The 18,314-nt window shown below is 42.5% G+C and overlaps 1 protein-coding gene across 1 annotated transcript in view; it reads right to left on the bottom strand.

The window, feature by feature from the left end:
* Window positions 1–2,658: 2,658 nt before the first annotated feature.
* Window positions 2,659–18,314, bottom strand: part of LOC131128502 (zinc finger SWIM domain-containing protein 6-like) — a 62,800-nt gene continuing 47,144 nt past the window's right edge. Inside the window, exons 10-15 of the mRNA XM_058071404.2 lie at window positions 16,620–16,880; window positions 15,685–15,820; window positions 7,806–7,963; window positions 7,536–7,699; window positions 7,294–7,375; window positions 2,659–6,590 (exon numbers count right to left, since the gene is read on the bottom strand). Coding sequence (XP_057927387.2) covers window positions 5,725–6,590; window positions 7,294–7,375; window positions 7,536–7,699; window positions 7,806–7,963; window positions 15,685–15,820; window positions 16,620–16,880 — 1,667 coding nt within the window. The 3' untranslated portion in view covers window positions 2,659–5,724. The remainder of the gene's footprint in view (window positions 6,591–7,293; window positions 7,376–7,535; window positions 7,700–7,805; window positions 7,964–15,684; window positions 15,821–16,619; window positions 16,881–18,314) is intronic.

Here is an 18,314-nt window from a genome sequence, read left to right as displayed (position 1 = left end):
TGTTGATGGGGTCTCACCACATTACAATAACATGACTGACACCCAGTAACTAGTGTAAATTATTACTCTGTATCATTCACAGCATCTTTTAATGCGTCTTCTGAATGCCTCGTATATGAAGTTTAGTTCATTTGGCCATTTTTATGCTTGAAAATGCCCAATGTTGCCAAAAATATGTACAATTTGTTTCAATATGCATATGTTTTGACTACTAATAGGCCAAAATAATGCATAAGGCTAAAAATAACCAATTACCTAAAGATGTCATCCAATAGAGAGGAGAAATATGATCTCAGGGAAGAACTAAATTTGAAACACTTATATGCTAGGACTATGTTAAAAAGCCATAGCATTTCAGTATGTGGAATCAAACTATGGAATGGATTGAGTAAGACCCTCAAACAATGCACAACGATGAGCCAATTCAAGAAACAATACAAGCAGTTGATGTTTGCTAAATACAAGGATGAAGAGTCTTGAACCAGTCATGATGTGCTATACATATCACTTCAGTACATGAAGCTTTGCTTCTTCCTACTCCTTTTGGACATGTGGAACTGTGAACTGATTATGTGATGCACTCAATTGTAATCTGATGCATGTTCAAATGAAATAAAACCATTACCATTACCATTAGTATTTTCTTGACAAGTAGAAGCAAATTATTTTAAACTTTGAAATACAGCACTTATATCAACAACAGCTAGCAGCACTAGCACTAGCACCACCATTATTGAGCCGCAAAACATGATTTATTGATGTATGTTTTTTAAAACCCTGCTACAATGAAGCTGCAAGGCACAGCTATTTTATTATTACGCATGAACGCATAAATGACAGTCTGTTTGAAGAAAACGTGATCATCTCTGCCGCTGTGTGATGATGACATTCCATCTCTTCATCAACCCATGCAATTCGTGCAGCACGTAGTTTTAAAAAGAAAAAAAAAGTGATGGCAGAAAGGACTTTTGTTCATCTTCAAACCATGCTTTCAGTCGGAGGTGAAAGCAACAACAGACTGACAGCTCAGGCAAGTAAATGTCAGCCTTGATGCAGCGAGAAGCGAGGGAAGGGGAAAAAAGAGAAAGGAGGGGGGTGTCGGATGGATGATGCCGTTGAAATTCAAGTTTTTTTGTTTTTTTTTGGCATGAAAGCAAAGCTGCGTGTGATCATGATGTCATTAGAAGTATACGGTGAGACAGGCCTGCTTGCACTGAGCTGCACCCGTGGGACATCATTACCAGCTGCAAGTGAGCAAGGGACCTGAGGACAGGTCATACACACAACTTGCATGAGTGCCTTTTTTGGGGGGGGTTAAGCTCATGTGCATTTCTTCACCGCACATCCGGCACATATAACAAATGGACACTTCGGTGTGGGACAGCGGAGAGGTGCTGTTGTTGCTAAAGTTGATGAATTCCTAAATAGGCAGGTGGATACCTCTACGGACAAATGGGCCTCATTAATGGACACACACAGATGGACCAAACATGCACACAAGGCAGTGTGGACGTAAAGGCCGTGTGCTGTGCTAGGCAGCAGCAGCGTTCACACTGTCTGCGCTTCATTACTGTTCACACACAGACAGTTGCAGTGTTTTTGTGTCAATGTTTAATGAGGGGCTGCGAGTCTGGGGACCTCGCTGCTGTCAGGAGCTCCTGTAAGTCTGCCACTGGTACCACCTGTTCCCATTTGCTCCCTCAAGACCCCCCCAACACACAAACACACACACTCGGGTATAGAGGCTTGCAAACAAGACGACACCTGACAAACTACATGCGCTGATGATGTAGTCATCCTGTGGCACGAGGATGTATGCAAATGGATCATCTGACACCGGCTACAAAAAGCAAAGGGTCAGTCAGCCGTACTGCTATGGTGATGTCTAATGCATGATATACATCACAGCATACCAAAGCAATCCCCGGAAAAGGTTTTTTTTGTGCAAGGTCACTCTGCTACACCACATGGTGGCGCTGATATTAAACCCTCATACGTCAGATTGACATGAAGTTTCTCACAGCACTCAATGCCCCTGCTGTAACCTTAAGGTGATTTGCTGAATAGTCACAATTAGGGCGCTGTCAAGCACACGTAAAATTGGATTTGAATGGAAAACATGGCCGCCATCAAGCAAACACGTCTTTGCATGGGCAAGGATGGGACTTTGGAACTAGCTGTAAGTCATTGTGTCGAATGATTATGAAACGTTTATCTATTTTTGCATCCTTTCCCACAGAACTTGCATGTGAATGCTGAGAGATGAAATTTCTGTGGGAAAGGTCACATGCTTTGTGATGGAATTAATGAATGAGCAGCTTGCGTAAGGAGTAGTTAAACTAGAGACTTTTAAGATGTGATGTTTTCTGGCTACCAGTCCAGGGTGTACCCCGCCTCTCACCCAACGGCAGCTGGGATAGGCTCCAGCATATCTGCAACCCTAATGAGGATAAGCAGTATAGAAAATGGATGGATGTATAGCTAGCTTTTGCCCAGAAATTGAGAGAATGACGTGGTCCATCAAAAATCACTTCGAAGTGAACCATGTCAAATGTCCAGTTCGGCCCACAATCTAAAGTACGGTAGGCTTTGAGTTTTACATATTTGACCTCGCCGAACTATGTTGGTATAACATGATGTGATACGTCAACAATAACCATTTCAAAAACATACCTCAAGACTTCGAAAAATTAACTTTTATTAAAACAAAACCAAAAAAATTTTTAACAAAAACAAAATCAATTATCGACTCATTAACAAGATTATAAAACAGTGATTTAGTTACATAAATAAATTGATATCGGTGTATCAAATTTGAATTTCATAAGCATGTATACATGGGTCGTCGTAATAAATAAAAAGAGGAGCGCTTCCTACACAAACAATAACAGCTAAAAAGACAAGAGGAAATTGTTGAGAGACACTGGACATGACCAACATATGTACTTTTTTTGTTTGTTTTTTTTTTAAGCCACCAGCAGACACACGTGAGGAGTTTGCTTTGTTGTTTAAAGCAAGAAGAGTTATCAACACAGCCATTCGCTTTACTAATTAAGGACACTAAAGCTGGACCGAGGTGGGTCGTCGCTCACCTCCTTGAACGAGTTTGGTTGTTAGATTCAACTTCCTGTTTGGTTATTTTTAAAGCGTTAAGAAGACAAGGCAAGAGAAAAAAGGCTGCACTTTTTTGTTGTTGTTGTGGAGACAAAAAAGAAAAAGTAGAAAATGTCCTCCTTAGACTGCTTGATGACAGATATGAAGATTAGGAGTGTTATACTGCAGCGGGATGATCAATTCACCTAAACTGGTTAAAGCGCATTATGTCTTACTGGCCCCAGTCGACGTCGCATTGTAGCATCAGTCCTCTGAAGTGAAGTGACACATTTCCCCTCCAAACATGAGACCTCCTGATATGTTCCATCACATGACAAAAACAAAAGAAAGCGAGCGAGAGAGAGAAGAGAGAGAGAGAGAGAGAGAGAGAGAGAGAGAGAGCAAACTACAGCGGCTTCAAGTATTTCACATTACATAGAATACTCTGTATAAATTAGTCAACATATACTTTCAGATCCTCCATATTCAGACATATACTATGGTGTGTATATACAGAGTACAATAAATGCTCGCTCATGTCATGTTTTTTTTGTCATTTTCTTGCAGTCAGTCATTTTGTTCCGCTTTTTTTTCCCCTTGTGGTGAAGAAAAATCCCTGAGAACGTTCCGGTGGACAATTAGTGAAGATTTCAACAGTAGAAAGTCTCATTGCTGACACACAGAAAGGGGGCGGGGGCAATGACACTGGCCTGTTTTGGGGCGGGGGGGGGGTGTAATAATGGCAGAAATGAGATGGGAGTGATGCATCGTCAGATGGCCAACAGTGGACCCCCCCACCCCCACCTTAGATTGATGAACACTGATGACAGCACAGATTCCACCCTGCGTCATGAGGTAGCAGCCATTTCGTTCATGTTACTACACCCACTTCATTAGGTACACCTGCACTAAACCTAATGACATACGACACAAATCTTACAACGGTAATTATGCTCAGTTTTCATTGGGCGTCACAAATAACAATAGAAGAGCCATTCTAAGTCAATATGGTTGACTTCCTGTCGGTGATGGCACTCATTTTTGGAAGAAAAAAAAATTTATCGCTTGTTGGTTAGTGATTAGCATGTTGGCTACTCAGTTGGGAGACCTGGGTTCGAATCTCCGCTTGGGCATCTTTGTGTGGAGTTGCATGTTCTCACCATGTACCAAAAAAACATTGGTGACTCCAAATTGTCCATAGGTATGAAGGTGAGTCAGTGTGTTCCCTGCCTCTTGTGCAAAGTCAGCTGGGATAGGCTCCGGCATACACCCGTGAGCCGAGTGAGGATAAGCGGCATGGAAAGTGGATGGATGGAACTTGGAGATACGACTCACTTTCTTATCCAATCAAACAGCAAATATGCATCTTTACGTTTTGTGATTTGGTTCCTAACCATAATTTTTACTTTTTACTTTTTGTTGATCAGTAACATAACTTATGTATCGTCATCATATATAGTTCAATATTTTTCAATATGTAATAATTAGGGATGTGCGATATTGGCTCTTTTGCTGACAGCCGATATTGTCCAACTCTCAATTTCCGATATCAATACCAGCCACAACATATTTTAAATGTTGGTTTTCATGATCCGGGAGAAAAAAAATCTGATATCAATCGATCCCATTTTGATACTGACATCGGGCCGATAATTATCGGACATCCCTAATAATAATAATAACAATAAACCATAGTGTTACGTTATTAAGTAGTAAGTTAAGTATTATTCATGTTCATGTTATATCGCCACTGCCCGATGACAAGCATATATCTCCATATTCAGGTTTTTTTTTTTCAATCCTAAAAATATTCAGTGGCAAATGGTAGTATCCAACCACAATGATAAACATTGTTACATAATGTTGAATGCATCTGACCGTGTCAATCTTTATAAAGGCAGGTTTTTGGTACAGCTCTTGTATTGCAGGTGTACCTAATATTTTGTCCAGTGAGTGTATACGATAATCCAGGTGGTATTGATATCTAATGGATGGCAATAGCCGCATGCATCACATTATCACAGGCGGTTACTAAGAGCATTGTTGTGTGTATCGGTTCTAAGAGCTAACTCATTGCTGTTCAAGTGCTGATGTCCGAACAAAAACAAAAAAATGCCGACGGTGGCTTTTGGGACCTAGCCAAGCTGTGCAGTGCTGTCTGCCGCCCCCTGGTGGAACCCCGGGGGCCAAACAGGGAGGTGCTCTTTTTTTTTTTTTAAAAGCCTTTAAGTATCTCTTTGATGCAGTTTTGTTGTTGTTGTTGTTTTTTTACACGAGTGTACTTGTAGGCCTTCAGCCACTTGGAGAAAGAAAAGATGTTTCAAATCATTAAAAAAAAACCAAATAAAAACGATTTCATTTTCCTTACGTACACATGTAGAGAAGTATGCACAACATTCACAACGTGACAAATTTCCTCTCTTGTGAAAAATAAAAACACGCCTGTACACATAGTAGTAATATTATTATTATTAATAATAATAATAGTAATAATGTTTGTAACGATAACAACAGCAAGAACAATAATACCGTGTGTGGCTCTGAGTTTTTTTTTTTCTACGTCCTCTTTTCACGAGAAGTCCAAAGGAAGTTCAAAAGGCAGACTTAATAGAAAAGTACTAGAGTGCGAGCTCAGCCAAAGCGCTCCCTGACCAGCATCATGAGTTTCTTTTTGCCCTTGTAGATCTGTTTCAGGTTGTCTATGAACTGCGTGAACTGGATGTGTCCGTCATGCGCCATCATGAACGTCTCGCGCGCCTTGCCCAGGAACTCGATGAATTCGCTGTAGTGCCGCGGGCTGATGTGCGTGAGGCGCGAGTGCGTGGTGTTAATGTAGGCCCCGATGGTGGCGTCCAGCAGCTGCCTGAGCGGCGCCTTGTCCAGCGACATCAGCTTACCGGAGTTCCTGCGGCTGTGCAGCGCCGACACCATGCCCGGCGTGGTCAGCGTGCACCGCCGCAAAATGTCTGAGAGCACCGTGGCGCACTTCACGCTCTTCACCACCAGAGGGATGACGGCAGCCAGCTCGTTCTTGCCCAAAGAGTGGCTGAGTGCGCAGGCCCACAGCACGTCGTTGATGGCGGGATGCGTGTCCTGGTTGTAGCTGAGGTTCAGGTGGGCCATGGCCAGCGTGGCCAGCTTGTACGCCCGCATGGGGTAGCCGCGGTGCTCCATGTAGCGCGCGATTGTGAACAGCTGCGTGTAACTCATCCCCGTGGCGGCGGCGTCCAGTACAATCTGGTAGGCTGTCTCGAAGGCAATGTGGTCCTTTTCGCAGAGGGTGAGGGCCGACAAGGCGCAGTTCTGGGGGTCCTTCATGGCGCACTGCAGGGCCAGGGTGCGGGCTGACGACGCCAGGTTCTCCTGCTGGTGGCAGTCCAGGTGCAGGCGCACGATGGTGCTGTTGGACATGACGGTGGTGGCCACGATGCTGGTGGCCTCGGTGGGGGTGAAGAGGGTGAACCAGCTCTGCATGATGCTGTCCAAGGCGTACACTCCTGACATGGGAGAAAACAACGTGAATTGTGGGGGCTAAAGCATGCAGCGATTATACAGTCATCGTTTGGACTACACCAGTGCTTCTCAAATAGTGGAGGAGGGCGCGGGGCACCGTCGGGCGGGGCGCGACAGGCCTTCGTTTCAATGCAGACCTACCAACATGTACAAATTTATAGTTCTCAACTGGCAATTAATCTCTTGAATATGCTTGTATCCTCTCCATTTTGTTGCATTTTTCTGTCTGTACAGTACAGATACATGAATAAAAAACAGTTTCTATAGTATTTCAAATCGGGGGGAGCATGAAAATAATTGAGAAGCACTGGACTACACTCTTAATAAAAAAACAATTATTAAATTAATAACAATAAAATTATTTCAAAAATAATACAATTATGAAATAAACACATTAAAATACAATATTAAGATGGTAATGTATTAAAATTCTATGTTTTATTATTTATTTTTAGGTAATATGTATATGATGAATTTAATAAAATAAATGAATAACAATTGAATATTAAATACATTTGGTTGTAATTTAATATTTTTATATAATTAAAAAAAATCTTATTTCCTATTTTGTAACAACTAAAAATTCATTTATTTTAATGATGAAAAAAATTAATTACCATGAAAAAAAAACAAATCTAAATTTAACACAACATAGAATTTAGTAGAGACTAAAGCAGGCTTACTTACCAACTTCAGTGGCACATGTGACTAACCAGCGCACCATTTCCCGTCGCCTCCAGTTTAACGTGGACAGTGTTATTCTCATCACCTGATCCAGACAGAAGCATAACGTCAAAAGTCAATCGTTTTAGTGCAAATAAGAGTGCCTCAATTAGCTTATGAAATGACTTAGCATGATTTGATGAGCTGGTTTGGTTCCACGAGTGTGAGAGCGGATAGAGACTCGCTGGGTTACAAGCTCGACTTACCTGCAGTCCGAGCTCCAGGGCGACTTTTAGCAGCGTGATGTCAGGCAGACTGTCCATCAGAGTGGCGATCTTGAACGCGTCCTGCGCCAGTTTGAAGATGTGAGACGAGGAGTGGATGTTTTTCTGGATAGACTCCAGGACTGTTTCCAGCCTGCGACTGTCACCTGGAAGGCAACACAGACGTAATGTCCCGTGATTTTCACACCATAGAGCTTAGCCTTACTGTCCCAATACTTTTGTCCATATGTACTGTACGTGTGTCATACTCACCTTTGGCTGCGGTGAGCATGGTGGATGCCAGCTCACACTGCTGAGACTCGATGTGGCTGAGGGTGAACCAGCGCGGGTAGCGGTTGGGCACCACCGACACAATGTGGTGAGGCCTTGACAGGTCCCCGGATGACGCTGTCGACTCCAATACGGGCAACCTGACAGGGGTCGTGACAGAAAGACTCGATGAGACAAACGGATCCAGTCAAATATCACACATACGTGTTGTTTACATACACACAGGAGGTTAGATCAGCAAAGTTAAGTTTTTATAGTAACATTTTATAGGGGTTAACTTCTTTTTACATCCTTTTACTTTCTTTTTACTTCGTTTTACTCTTTAAATGTAACTTTATTGTGTGTACTATTGAATAATAGTACACACACACAGTCATAGTAAAAATTTAAATTTAAAGGTACAAAGCAATTATAATGCAATCATGTCTTTGCTAGACAATGCTGATCAACTGGTCATGCGATATGTTTCGTAGACCTGAGTGAAGTTGGCCCCCACCTCACTCTGGTCATAAAATCTCTTTTTTTGTGCATAAAATTTGTGCTGGGTTCGATTTTGAGTTAATTATTTAAGTTTTGGCCTGTTACATAATCAGACCCCCAACATACTCGGAATTCAACCAAAGTAGTCTAATTTTTAGTGCTAGGTTAGTGCTGTTTTGTGCAGTTTGTGCTGCTTTCAATTTACTTATTACAGTTATTACAGAGTTATTACAGTTTATCATTAACTCAAAACTGCACAAAACAGCACTAACCTAGCACTAAAAATGAGACTATCAGCGATCGTTTGACTACGAAAACATCCATCATGGCGTCACTGCCAACACGTCTAATTCTGAAGGAAACAGCAAAAAGTGATGAACCAGTGCGTCCTAAACAAGTATTTTACTAGCGGCAGCAAATCAAATGATGGCACAGGTGAGTGAATCACATTGCTGTGACAATTTGAAGTGGTCAAGTGCTGATTTTGCACAAGCTACAAAATCTAGCGCTTCCATTTCTCTGTATTTTTCTCACCTTTGCTTCACAAATTATTGTTTCACCATTGAGCATTTTTTTCTGGATTAAAAACACTTTACTAGTACACAAATGTCTATTCAATAATGGTTCATTGTGGTGCACAACTTATAAATATCACTGCTTACTACGACTACGATGTGTAAGGTAGTAGGGTAGTACTCTCATTTCATCTTTATTTGAGATTCTCATGTGATGCCACAAAAAATTACATGATATCATTATGGCAGTCTTTTCATTTTACATGGGGCAAGTTCGGGCAAGTAGTTCTCACCTTAAGGATTCCCTATGGGCAAGTCATTTTGGTTTTTAATGTAGAGCCCTGTATTTGACTTGACTGGTTTTGAGTGAGGTGGGGGGGGCAGTTATGACATTGCTGCTGCTCGGCAGAATTCATGGAAAGCAATTTGTGCCCCATAAGCCCCAAATATAGAGGCCATGCCCATGATGCTGATTGAAAGCAGAAGAGAGGTACGTTCATGTACATTAATTCTACAATCTCTTGTTAAAGGGGACCTATTGTGCCTTTTCCACTTTCCTGACCTATAAATGTAGTTGCAATGTTGTATTCTCGTGTTAAACGATGCTAAAGTTTCAGGTAATGAGGTTTGCGCATTTGGAAGTGGGCCCTGAAAGAAGTTTGGGATGGCTCAAAACGCTCACTTTGAAAAGGCGTGGTAAAACTGCCCCTTTTGTGATGTCACAGAGGGGCGGACTTCCTCATATGGTTCATAGTTGGGAAGCAGAGCAATCGCAGCGTTTTGGCAGGAAGCACAAATCAAAAGGAAATACAGCTGCAATAGGTGCAGATTCTGTGCGGGTTATTGCGTGTAGCTGCTCTATAGGTAATGGTTTTATTTCATTTGAACATGCATCAGATTACAATTGAGTCCACATGGCCAAAAGGAGTAGGAAGAAGCAAAGCTTATTAAATCCTACCCCTACATCTGGTACTTTTACAATCAGTAACTGTTACATTTGTTCACTTCCTGCTTTCTAATATAATTTTGTTTTTTATTTTTATTAATTTAATTTTTTTGTCACCTATAGAATTGCGAGGTGATATGACCATACAATGACATAATAGACACAATAGTAACCATAGGAGTCCACAACTCGATACAAAGGGTCGAAAAAGGACCATAATAGGTGGCCTTCAAATAAAAAGAGTAAAGGTAGAGGTGTCAGATGAAGAAAAAGGGTGCTGACAGAACCAAAATAATGATTAGCAATTTGGAAGGGACCAGAAAATGACAATAGGATCACAGGGGGATACAACATTTAGCCTGTCGCTGCAATTTACCCCCAACTTGCTGTTTAATCACCTAGAAACCAGAGTTTAATTAGTATTTTCTCCACTCTAATTGGTCCTAATGAAATCAGAGCTGTGCAACACCTGCTAGCGCATGAAGAGGCTTCACTCTCTCATCATCATCATCATCATCATCATCATCAGACAGAGCCAAGTCTTCTCCGGCCCAGCCCAAACTCTCTCATCTCCTATTCCGCTTCACTCGCAGCCTCAACTTTCAAAAGGTCTCGTCTGCTTCAGAAGGCAGCAACCTGGCCTTCTCTCGACCAATCGCAAAGCTAATTGAGTCCACTGGGAAATTAAGGGATTCACCTTCCAGCCGTGTAAGGCTGGACACACATGAAACAAATACCGGCACACACGAGCAAAGGAAGGGAGGAAAGGCCCAGCACGCACACACAAACCTGCCCTTTTGAAACACATAAAAGCTGCCTGGTAAAAGCAATGCGATGCTAAATGCCAAGTTTCAATTCCAGAGCAACATGCATGTGAACTGGTTGCCTCCTGAATGAAGGCACATCCAAAAAAAAAACAAAAAAAAAACACATGAACCAACACTGGAGCAGAAAGGCGGCAAACGCACTGTTGCTGTTCTTGCAACAGTGCGAACATTTGCCACAAAGCATTGCATCTTCACGCCATCTGAAAGAGCTGCTAAAAGCTTCCACCTCACTGGAGCCTTCTGGCAGATTCCAGGGGTGTAGCACAGCGAAAAAGGAGAAAAAAGATGGAGGCCTCATCAACATTCCAGCCTTTGTGTTTGGTTTGCACCAGAGAGCCAGAGGGCCTCCATTGGATGGGAGCTAAAGAGGTCTGGATGGCAGGAAAATAACCTCCTCAAAATGTTGGGGAGCGGTAATCCATACCGGGCTATTGTTCCACGTGGAAGGCTGGGAAGACTGTATTGAAAACAAGTACAGTAGGATTCCCTTTGGTGAGGGTGCTCCTCATGCAGGGACATTCCACAGTTGTTCCAGGTTCGAGGAATGCCTTATTCGCACACAGACAATTCCAACTTGTTACATAAATTACAGTCGTCATGCTGTTTTGTGCTTGATACGACCAATTATTAGTCAAAACATATTTAAGCTAATGTTGTATATTTTTAAGCAAAATTCAAATAAGGCATTTGAAGGATGCATTCAAACACCTTGACGTAGTATTCTGCACTTGTCACGCGACATCTCCTGCTTGTTCGTGATGCTGTCTGCTCCCCTTGGGAACACATTAATTGCAAGACATACAGTTCATGTCTAGGTGACTCTAATAATGTTCATTCATTCATTCATTCATTCCTTTTCCACCGCTTATCCTCACGAGGGTCGCGGGGGTGCTGGAGCACAGGGCACATATAGACAAACAACCATTCACACTCACATTCATACCTATGGACAATTTGGAGTCGCCAATTAACCTAGCATGTTTTTGGAATGTGGGAGGAAAACGGAGTACCTGGAGAAAACCCACGCATGCACAGGAGAACATGCAAACTGGCCGAGGGTGGGTTTGAACGCTGGTCTCCTAGCTGTGAGGTCTGCTCGCTAACCACTCGACCGCCGTGCAGCCTTCTAATAATGTTAAAAAAACATATTTAGAAGGTTGTAAACAGGTTGTCTGTGCTCTTAACTACAAAAACTCCTATTTTGTGGAAACTTGCTTATCCCGCTCGGGTCTGGAACCAGGGAACCGTGATTTCCGATCATGATGTTCTAACAAAAATTTGTCCCAACAGCAGGAAAATCTATCATCTCTCCGATTTGTTTTGCTGTGTTTTTGAGAGAAAACTCTCGGTTTCCGGGTTTTCCAGCCATCATGAATATGACCCCGCCTCTGACACGCCCCAAGCTGATAATGATGATGAGCCCGCCCCATCAATAGGCCACCACCACCAAAGTGGCAGGTTACGCTTAAAATAAAGCCTGGTGCCGATCGGTGAACATGCTAATTTAGCATTGCGAGTGTCATGTAAGTCACGTGGCTACGTGTGTGTGTGTGATGCTAACATTTGTATCCTGCTTTCCCACAATGTGAAATTGTTGTAGGTGAATTAGAGTGTGTATGTAAAGAGTGGCTAAAGTACACAATAGCGCTTCCGGGAGAAAGGTGTGGACCAACATCTCATTAGCATGAAAGAAGACCTGAATTGTAAATTAGGCCTTAGAAAAATCTTCTCTTTCGTCATTCCTCAAATGTCCATTCTTTGGCTAAGCTACACATCCACCAACAGGAGCTAAAGTATATCCGCGTACACGCCCCATGTAAACCTAAAGGCTTTACATCCAGTATGAAAGGTGAGGGTACCATTTGAAGGCAAAATGGAGAGCGGCAATGTGTGCCTGTGAGTGTCATTGCTTTAACATTGCCACGCTTCCTCCTCTCTCTACCACAAACAGTGCTGTGTTGGCAACGATTATGCAGCGGATCAAAGGTTGCGGATTAGAGCGAGGATGGAGCTTCATTAGCATTGGAAGTCTTGTATCTCTTATGGAAATCTAATATGATAACAAGTGCTTTGGATTTGGCTCCTTGGCTTCCCGAGGAGTGTAGATAAGGACGTGCTGCTGCTACTTCTTCAAATGCACACTTTAAAGTTTAAAGGCACGCTTTCTGCTACATACCACCTACAGCAGTGGTGTCCAAAGCGTGTTGGAGGACTACAACACAAAATAGAACCAAACACAGTAAAGAAAATATTGGTAGCAAACAGTTGGACAGTCAAACCTTGGTTTTTGAATACAGGTTCTGTTTTTCTGTCGCTGTCTCAGTGTTCCTACAACAAACTAGTCCAAAAAAGTTGTGTGTGCCAGCAGTTTGAGGAGAAGAGAAACATTATTGAATTCTGAATTCAAGAAAAAAAGTGCCTTTGACCTTTTGTGCCAAATAGCGAGCCAGTTACAAATGGCAGCAGCTCGTTGTTAAATGACGCCATGATGCAATTCTAAGCCCGGGGAGTGTCCAGAATTGGTATTTTGGTTTAGTAGAATAATTTAAAACTGATTTAGATGAGGCTGCACGGCGACAAGTGGTTAGCATGCAGGCCTCACAGCTAGGAGACCGGGTTCAATCCCACCCTCGGCCATCTCTGTGTGGAGTTTGCATGTTCTCCTGTGCATGCGTGGGTTTTCTCCAGGTACTCCGGTTTCCTCCCACATTCCAAAAACATGCTAGGTTAATTGGCGACTCCAAATTGTCCATAGGTATGAATGTGAGTGTGAATGGTTGTTTGTCTATATGTGCCCTGTGACTGGGTGGCGACCAGTCCAGGGTGTACCCCGCCTCTCGCCCAAAGACAGCTGGGATAGGCTCCAGCACTCCTTGCGACCCTCGTGAGGATAAGCTGTAGAAAATGAATGAATGAATGATTGAGATGGCTCAAAATTGTGCATTGGGCAAAATCATAACAAAAGGATGCAAGGGCCACTTTGATGTTTTGTAAAGCAATACATATAGATTTGATAAGAATTTCTATGTATTTAAGGGAAAAAAACTTAATGTAAATGTTCTTTTTGGAATATAACTTTATCCCCACCATGTTTTGACTTTATTCCCATATTATTACATTTTCCCCAACCTCCAAACAGTACAACATCCTTTTGTTTTGCATGTTTCTAATAAAGTTAGGACTTTTTTAAAAAGTGTAAGTATGCTACTTAAATACAGTAACATTATTGGTCTTATATTCTCATAAAATTGCCTCATTACGATATGACTTCTTTGTCTTCATAATTTGACTTTATTCCCATAGAATTACAGCTGTTGGGTTTTTCAACTTTCTTCTTGTAAATTTTGTTTTCATAATTGTGACTTCATTCCTGTAATATTTTGACAACCTAGTTTTCCAAAAATGAAATTATTCATTTGTTTCTAATTTCACAACTTAAAAAAAGCATCTTTTTATTTATGCTTCAAAAATAACATTATTTCTCCTCATAATATTATGACGTCATTCTTGTATTTATAATATTTTGACTTTATTTTTACTATTGTTGTTCATGTCAAATTATAGTCTAATCCAACTAGACTCAACAGCACCTTTGCTGGTCGCAGCCAAGTCGTGCATTCCATTTTGCTGCAGGTCCCAAAATGCCATTTATTAGATTTATTGGATTAAAAAGAAAGCTTTATCGAGTTATACTCATTACCATGCATTATGTTTGCATAAGTTCCTACTGAATTCTCATAAAAAGAAGCTTCATTATGCGCCTGATTAAAAGCTGCCAACACTTCCTCTGTGGGAAAAAATATATATATATATAAAAAAAAATAAAATACGGCTCCAGTGAAGCAGCCAGATGAAGACAAATACAAAAAGCACGTAATGTGAAAAAGTCTTTCTCCTCTGCGTGTATCAATGATAATGTTATAATGGGGCCATTAAAATAGCCCAGGCTCCTTTACCTCCTCCTCTATATTTAACTGTCCGCCGTCCCGTGGGAGCTCTGAGCTATATGCGCTCTTATTACACTACGCTACATTACACACATTCATTATGTGCTGAGTAGACACCCCTGGCTCCCAGGAGCACCCATAAGTGGCCGTATTATTCTAAATCGCCTGTTTCACACCACAGGGGGGAGCACATGGAGGAAGTGAGGATGGAGGAGTAACAAGTGAGGGAGGCTGACTCAGGCCAAATATAAGTTTTGGGGAGTGAAAAGCTGCAGAAAGCACTTCAATTAAGCCATTTCTCCGAGCTGCAGGAAGCAAAGTGTGATGTCTTCGCTGTTTGCTGGGGAAAAACACAACTTTCCTGTTCTCTGATCGACTCATCATTGGCCAGATTTGCAAAGAGAAACAAACAATCTTTCCCACACTTCCCAGTCCCTGCTGGCCCGCACACCTCCCTCTTCCTCATTACAGCCACACTAATTACACTCTCATTAATGTAATTAATATTCACTGATCCAGCTCCCGTGAGTCACAACATCAAAACACAGCAGCACAGACTGATTAACACACACTGTCCACACACAGCCCAAAATAGAGAGACCACACATGGGCCTCGAGAAGTCACGAGCCGGACGGAGGCCAACACACACCAGCATCCTTACTATTCCTATTCCAGTTACTATTCCAAAGTGATGAATAGAAACACAAGAAACGTTGTTAACTTGCTACTGACAAAGCAATTAGGTTCATTTGTAAAGATTTCCCAGCAACAGAAGGTGCAGGTGTTTAGACTTTTAACGGCAGCAGAATGACACAGCGAGCTAGCCGAGTGGCTCACGATGCTGAGTCACAAGCGAGCAGCGCTTCCATGCCTTTACAGCTGTGACTTGGTCAGAGATGAACCATTTAATATTCATTCCTACTGTATGTGTTGTAGTCAGCTAGGAGGTACCCCAACTCCAGAGTCCAGACCTTGGTCAGTTTTTTTTTTTCACACATATTTACATTTTGTGTGTGTGTAGATCGTAAATCCATACTACTGTATAAGATGTGCACCGACTGCTCTCAAGCATCTTTGCAACCAGAAGACGCATCGTATGAAAAATACTGCACTCACTTCTGTGGTGCATTCATTGGTCAACTTACCGCATCGCTCTCAGTGCAATTTTGTACGCCAGTTCAGCGTCATGAGGTAGGAGGGAGGTGAAGAGATAACGGGCAAACGTGTGCATGGGAACACTCTCTCTGTGGACGATCTCTCCAAGGCCAGAGTACGGGCCAGCTGCAGGAAACAACAGAAAGGCTGATGTCAGTAGAACAAAAACTCCATAAAACGGAGCATGCAGAGTCATCCTTAACTGCTTTCAAGACTCGCTTCCTCATTATCTGACACCTCGGCATGGTTTAACACTGGAATACAACATTCTAACAACATTTATAGTCAGTAAAGAGGGAAAGCATAATGGTCCCCTTTAAAAAGACACATGGACCAATGAGAGTATAGAAGTAGCCTGACTTAGAAGAAAAGGCATGCTGCCTTTAAACAAACAATGTCAAAAACCATATGGTCATGTGTACACTTGGACTTGCACTCTTTTCTTCCCCCACCCCTCCTCATGGCGCTTCCCGTCGTCTCTGGTGGGTTATTTAAGAAAGAAAAAAAAAAAACACAGACCGCATCAGATGGTGGCGTCAGTTGCAGCCCTTCAGGGGCCACGTGGGGGATTCGGTCTCTATTAGAAACAGAGCCAGAGGTGGGTGGTCGCACCAGGCCCCAAGTTTTGGGTGCGGATTGGGGGTTTGGGTGGGGACGAGAGTCAGATTTTGACCGTGCCACCCCTCCAGCATTCTGCACCATAAATGAACACACTTGTGTATAGATGTGTGTGTGTGTGTGTGTGTGCTGACACAATGGGACGGGTGTTGCAGGGCTAAGAGCTCATTTTGGTCAGCTCTGCCTCGATTTGCACCACAAAATGAAAGCATAATAAATAGTGAGACCCAGTGAAGGATGTGTTTTCAAATGAATCTATTTATAAACACACACACACAAGTTCATGCAAGTGCATTTTCTGCTTTACCTTCCAGCAGAAAGACGGCCTGCTTGCGGAAGATCTTCACCAGCGAGTCGTCCAGTTCCACTTCCTGAAGCTTGGCCAACAACTGCTCCTCGTTGCGGCACACCTTCTCCTGAGCATACAGCCCATCCGGCATCACCCGCTGCTGGCCCAAGCCAATCAGAGCCGTCTCCACCGCCAGCGCCACATACGATTCACCGTCGCCTAGCAGTCTCTGCACGGGCAGTCGCTGGAGGTCCGCTCGTGTCACCACACTGGAGCAGTCTGGGAAGAGGCATGACGGTGAGTCCTTTTTTATTGTTATGGCCCTGTTATGGATATAGGGATAGATGGTCCTCGGGTTACAGCGGAGTTCCCTTCCTAGTTTTGGTGTGTTGATCGACCACCTCAACATATTTAGCCTTAAAGATGGCCGCTACAATCAAGCCATAGAGACAAGTGTGGCCACTATTGAGCAGAGAATTCTTATTCTTCCGCAGCGCATCGCACAGTAACTAGTTCTGTAACAAGTCTGAAGAAGTACAAATAATGAAATAATGAATGAGGCTCCACACAATAAAATTGCCATCAATATTTAGTTTAAAATGTTCATTCATTCATTTTCTACCGCTTTTTCCTCACGAGGGTCACGGGGGTGCTCGAGCCTATCCCAGCTGTCTTCAGGCAAGAGGTGGGGTACACCCTGGACTGGTCGCCACCCAGTCACAGGGCACATATAGACAAACAACCATTCACACTCACATTCATACCTATGGACAATTTGGAGTCGCCAATTAACCTAGCATGTTTTTGGAATGTGGGAGGAAACCGGAGTACCCGGAGAAAACCCACGCATGCATGGGGAGAACATGCAAACTCCACACAGAGATGGCCGAGGGTGGAATTGACTAGTTTAAAATGTGTTACTTCCAAAACACATTTTTATTAATTGTATTTAAATACATTATTTTTTTATTAGGGATGCTCCGATCGATGGCACCAATCAGTATCGGCCAATTTGTGCATGAAAATCACATGGCTGGCATATGACGATAAACACCACCAATTGCTGTGTACGTGACAATATACAGTCCCTGACAAAAGTCTTGTCGCTTATCCAAGTTGTAGGAACAACAAATAATAACTTGACTTGTAGTTGCTCAATTGGAATCAGAAATGACTTATATGAAAGGCAAATCCCTCTAGATTATGCTTTTTATATCAAAATAAAGTTTTGTACCATTCATTGAGTTTTATCATTTAATTAGGACATAAAGGTCAGATTTTGCTTGGACAAAAGTCTTGTCGCATACAAAAAAATTTAGAAATAATACATATACTTAATTTTGAATACACAAATATGCTACAATAACATCAGAACATAAAGTCATTGTACCTTGGAAAAAAGAATTAATATTGTGTATGGCTTCCATGAGCTTGGAGGACTGCATCCATACGTCTTGCCAATGACTCAAATAACTTATTGATGAAGTCATCTGGAATGGCCAAGAAAGCAGTCTTGCAGGACTCCCAGAGTTCATCAGGATTTTTCGGCTTCATCTTCCAAGCCTCCTCCTTCATCTTACCCCAGACATGCTCAATAATGTTCATGTCTGGCGACTGGGCTGGCCAATCCTGGAGCACCTTGACCTTCTTGGCTTTCAGGAACTTGGATGTGGAGGCTGAAGTATGAGAAGGAGCGCCTTCCTGCTGCAGAAT

The sequence above is a fragment of the Doryrhamphus excisus genome, linkage group LG3 (assembly GCF_037039965.1).
Source record: "Doryrhamphus excisus strain RoL-2023G ecotype Guam linkage group LG3, RoL_Dexc_Guam_v1.1, whole genome shotgun sequence".
NCBI lineage: Eukaryota > Metazoa > Chordata > Actinopteri > Syngnathiformes > Syngnathidae > Doryrhamphus > Doryrhamphus excisus.
This window is presented reverse-complemented; position numbering and strand designations above follow the sequence as displayed.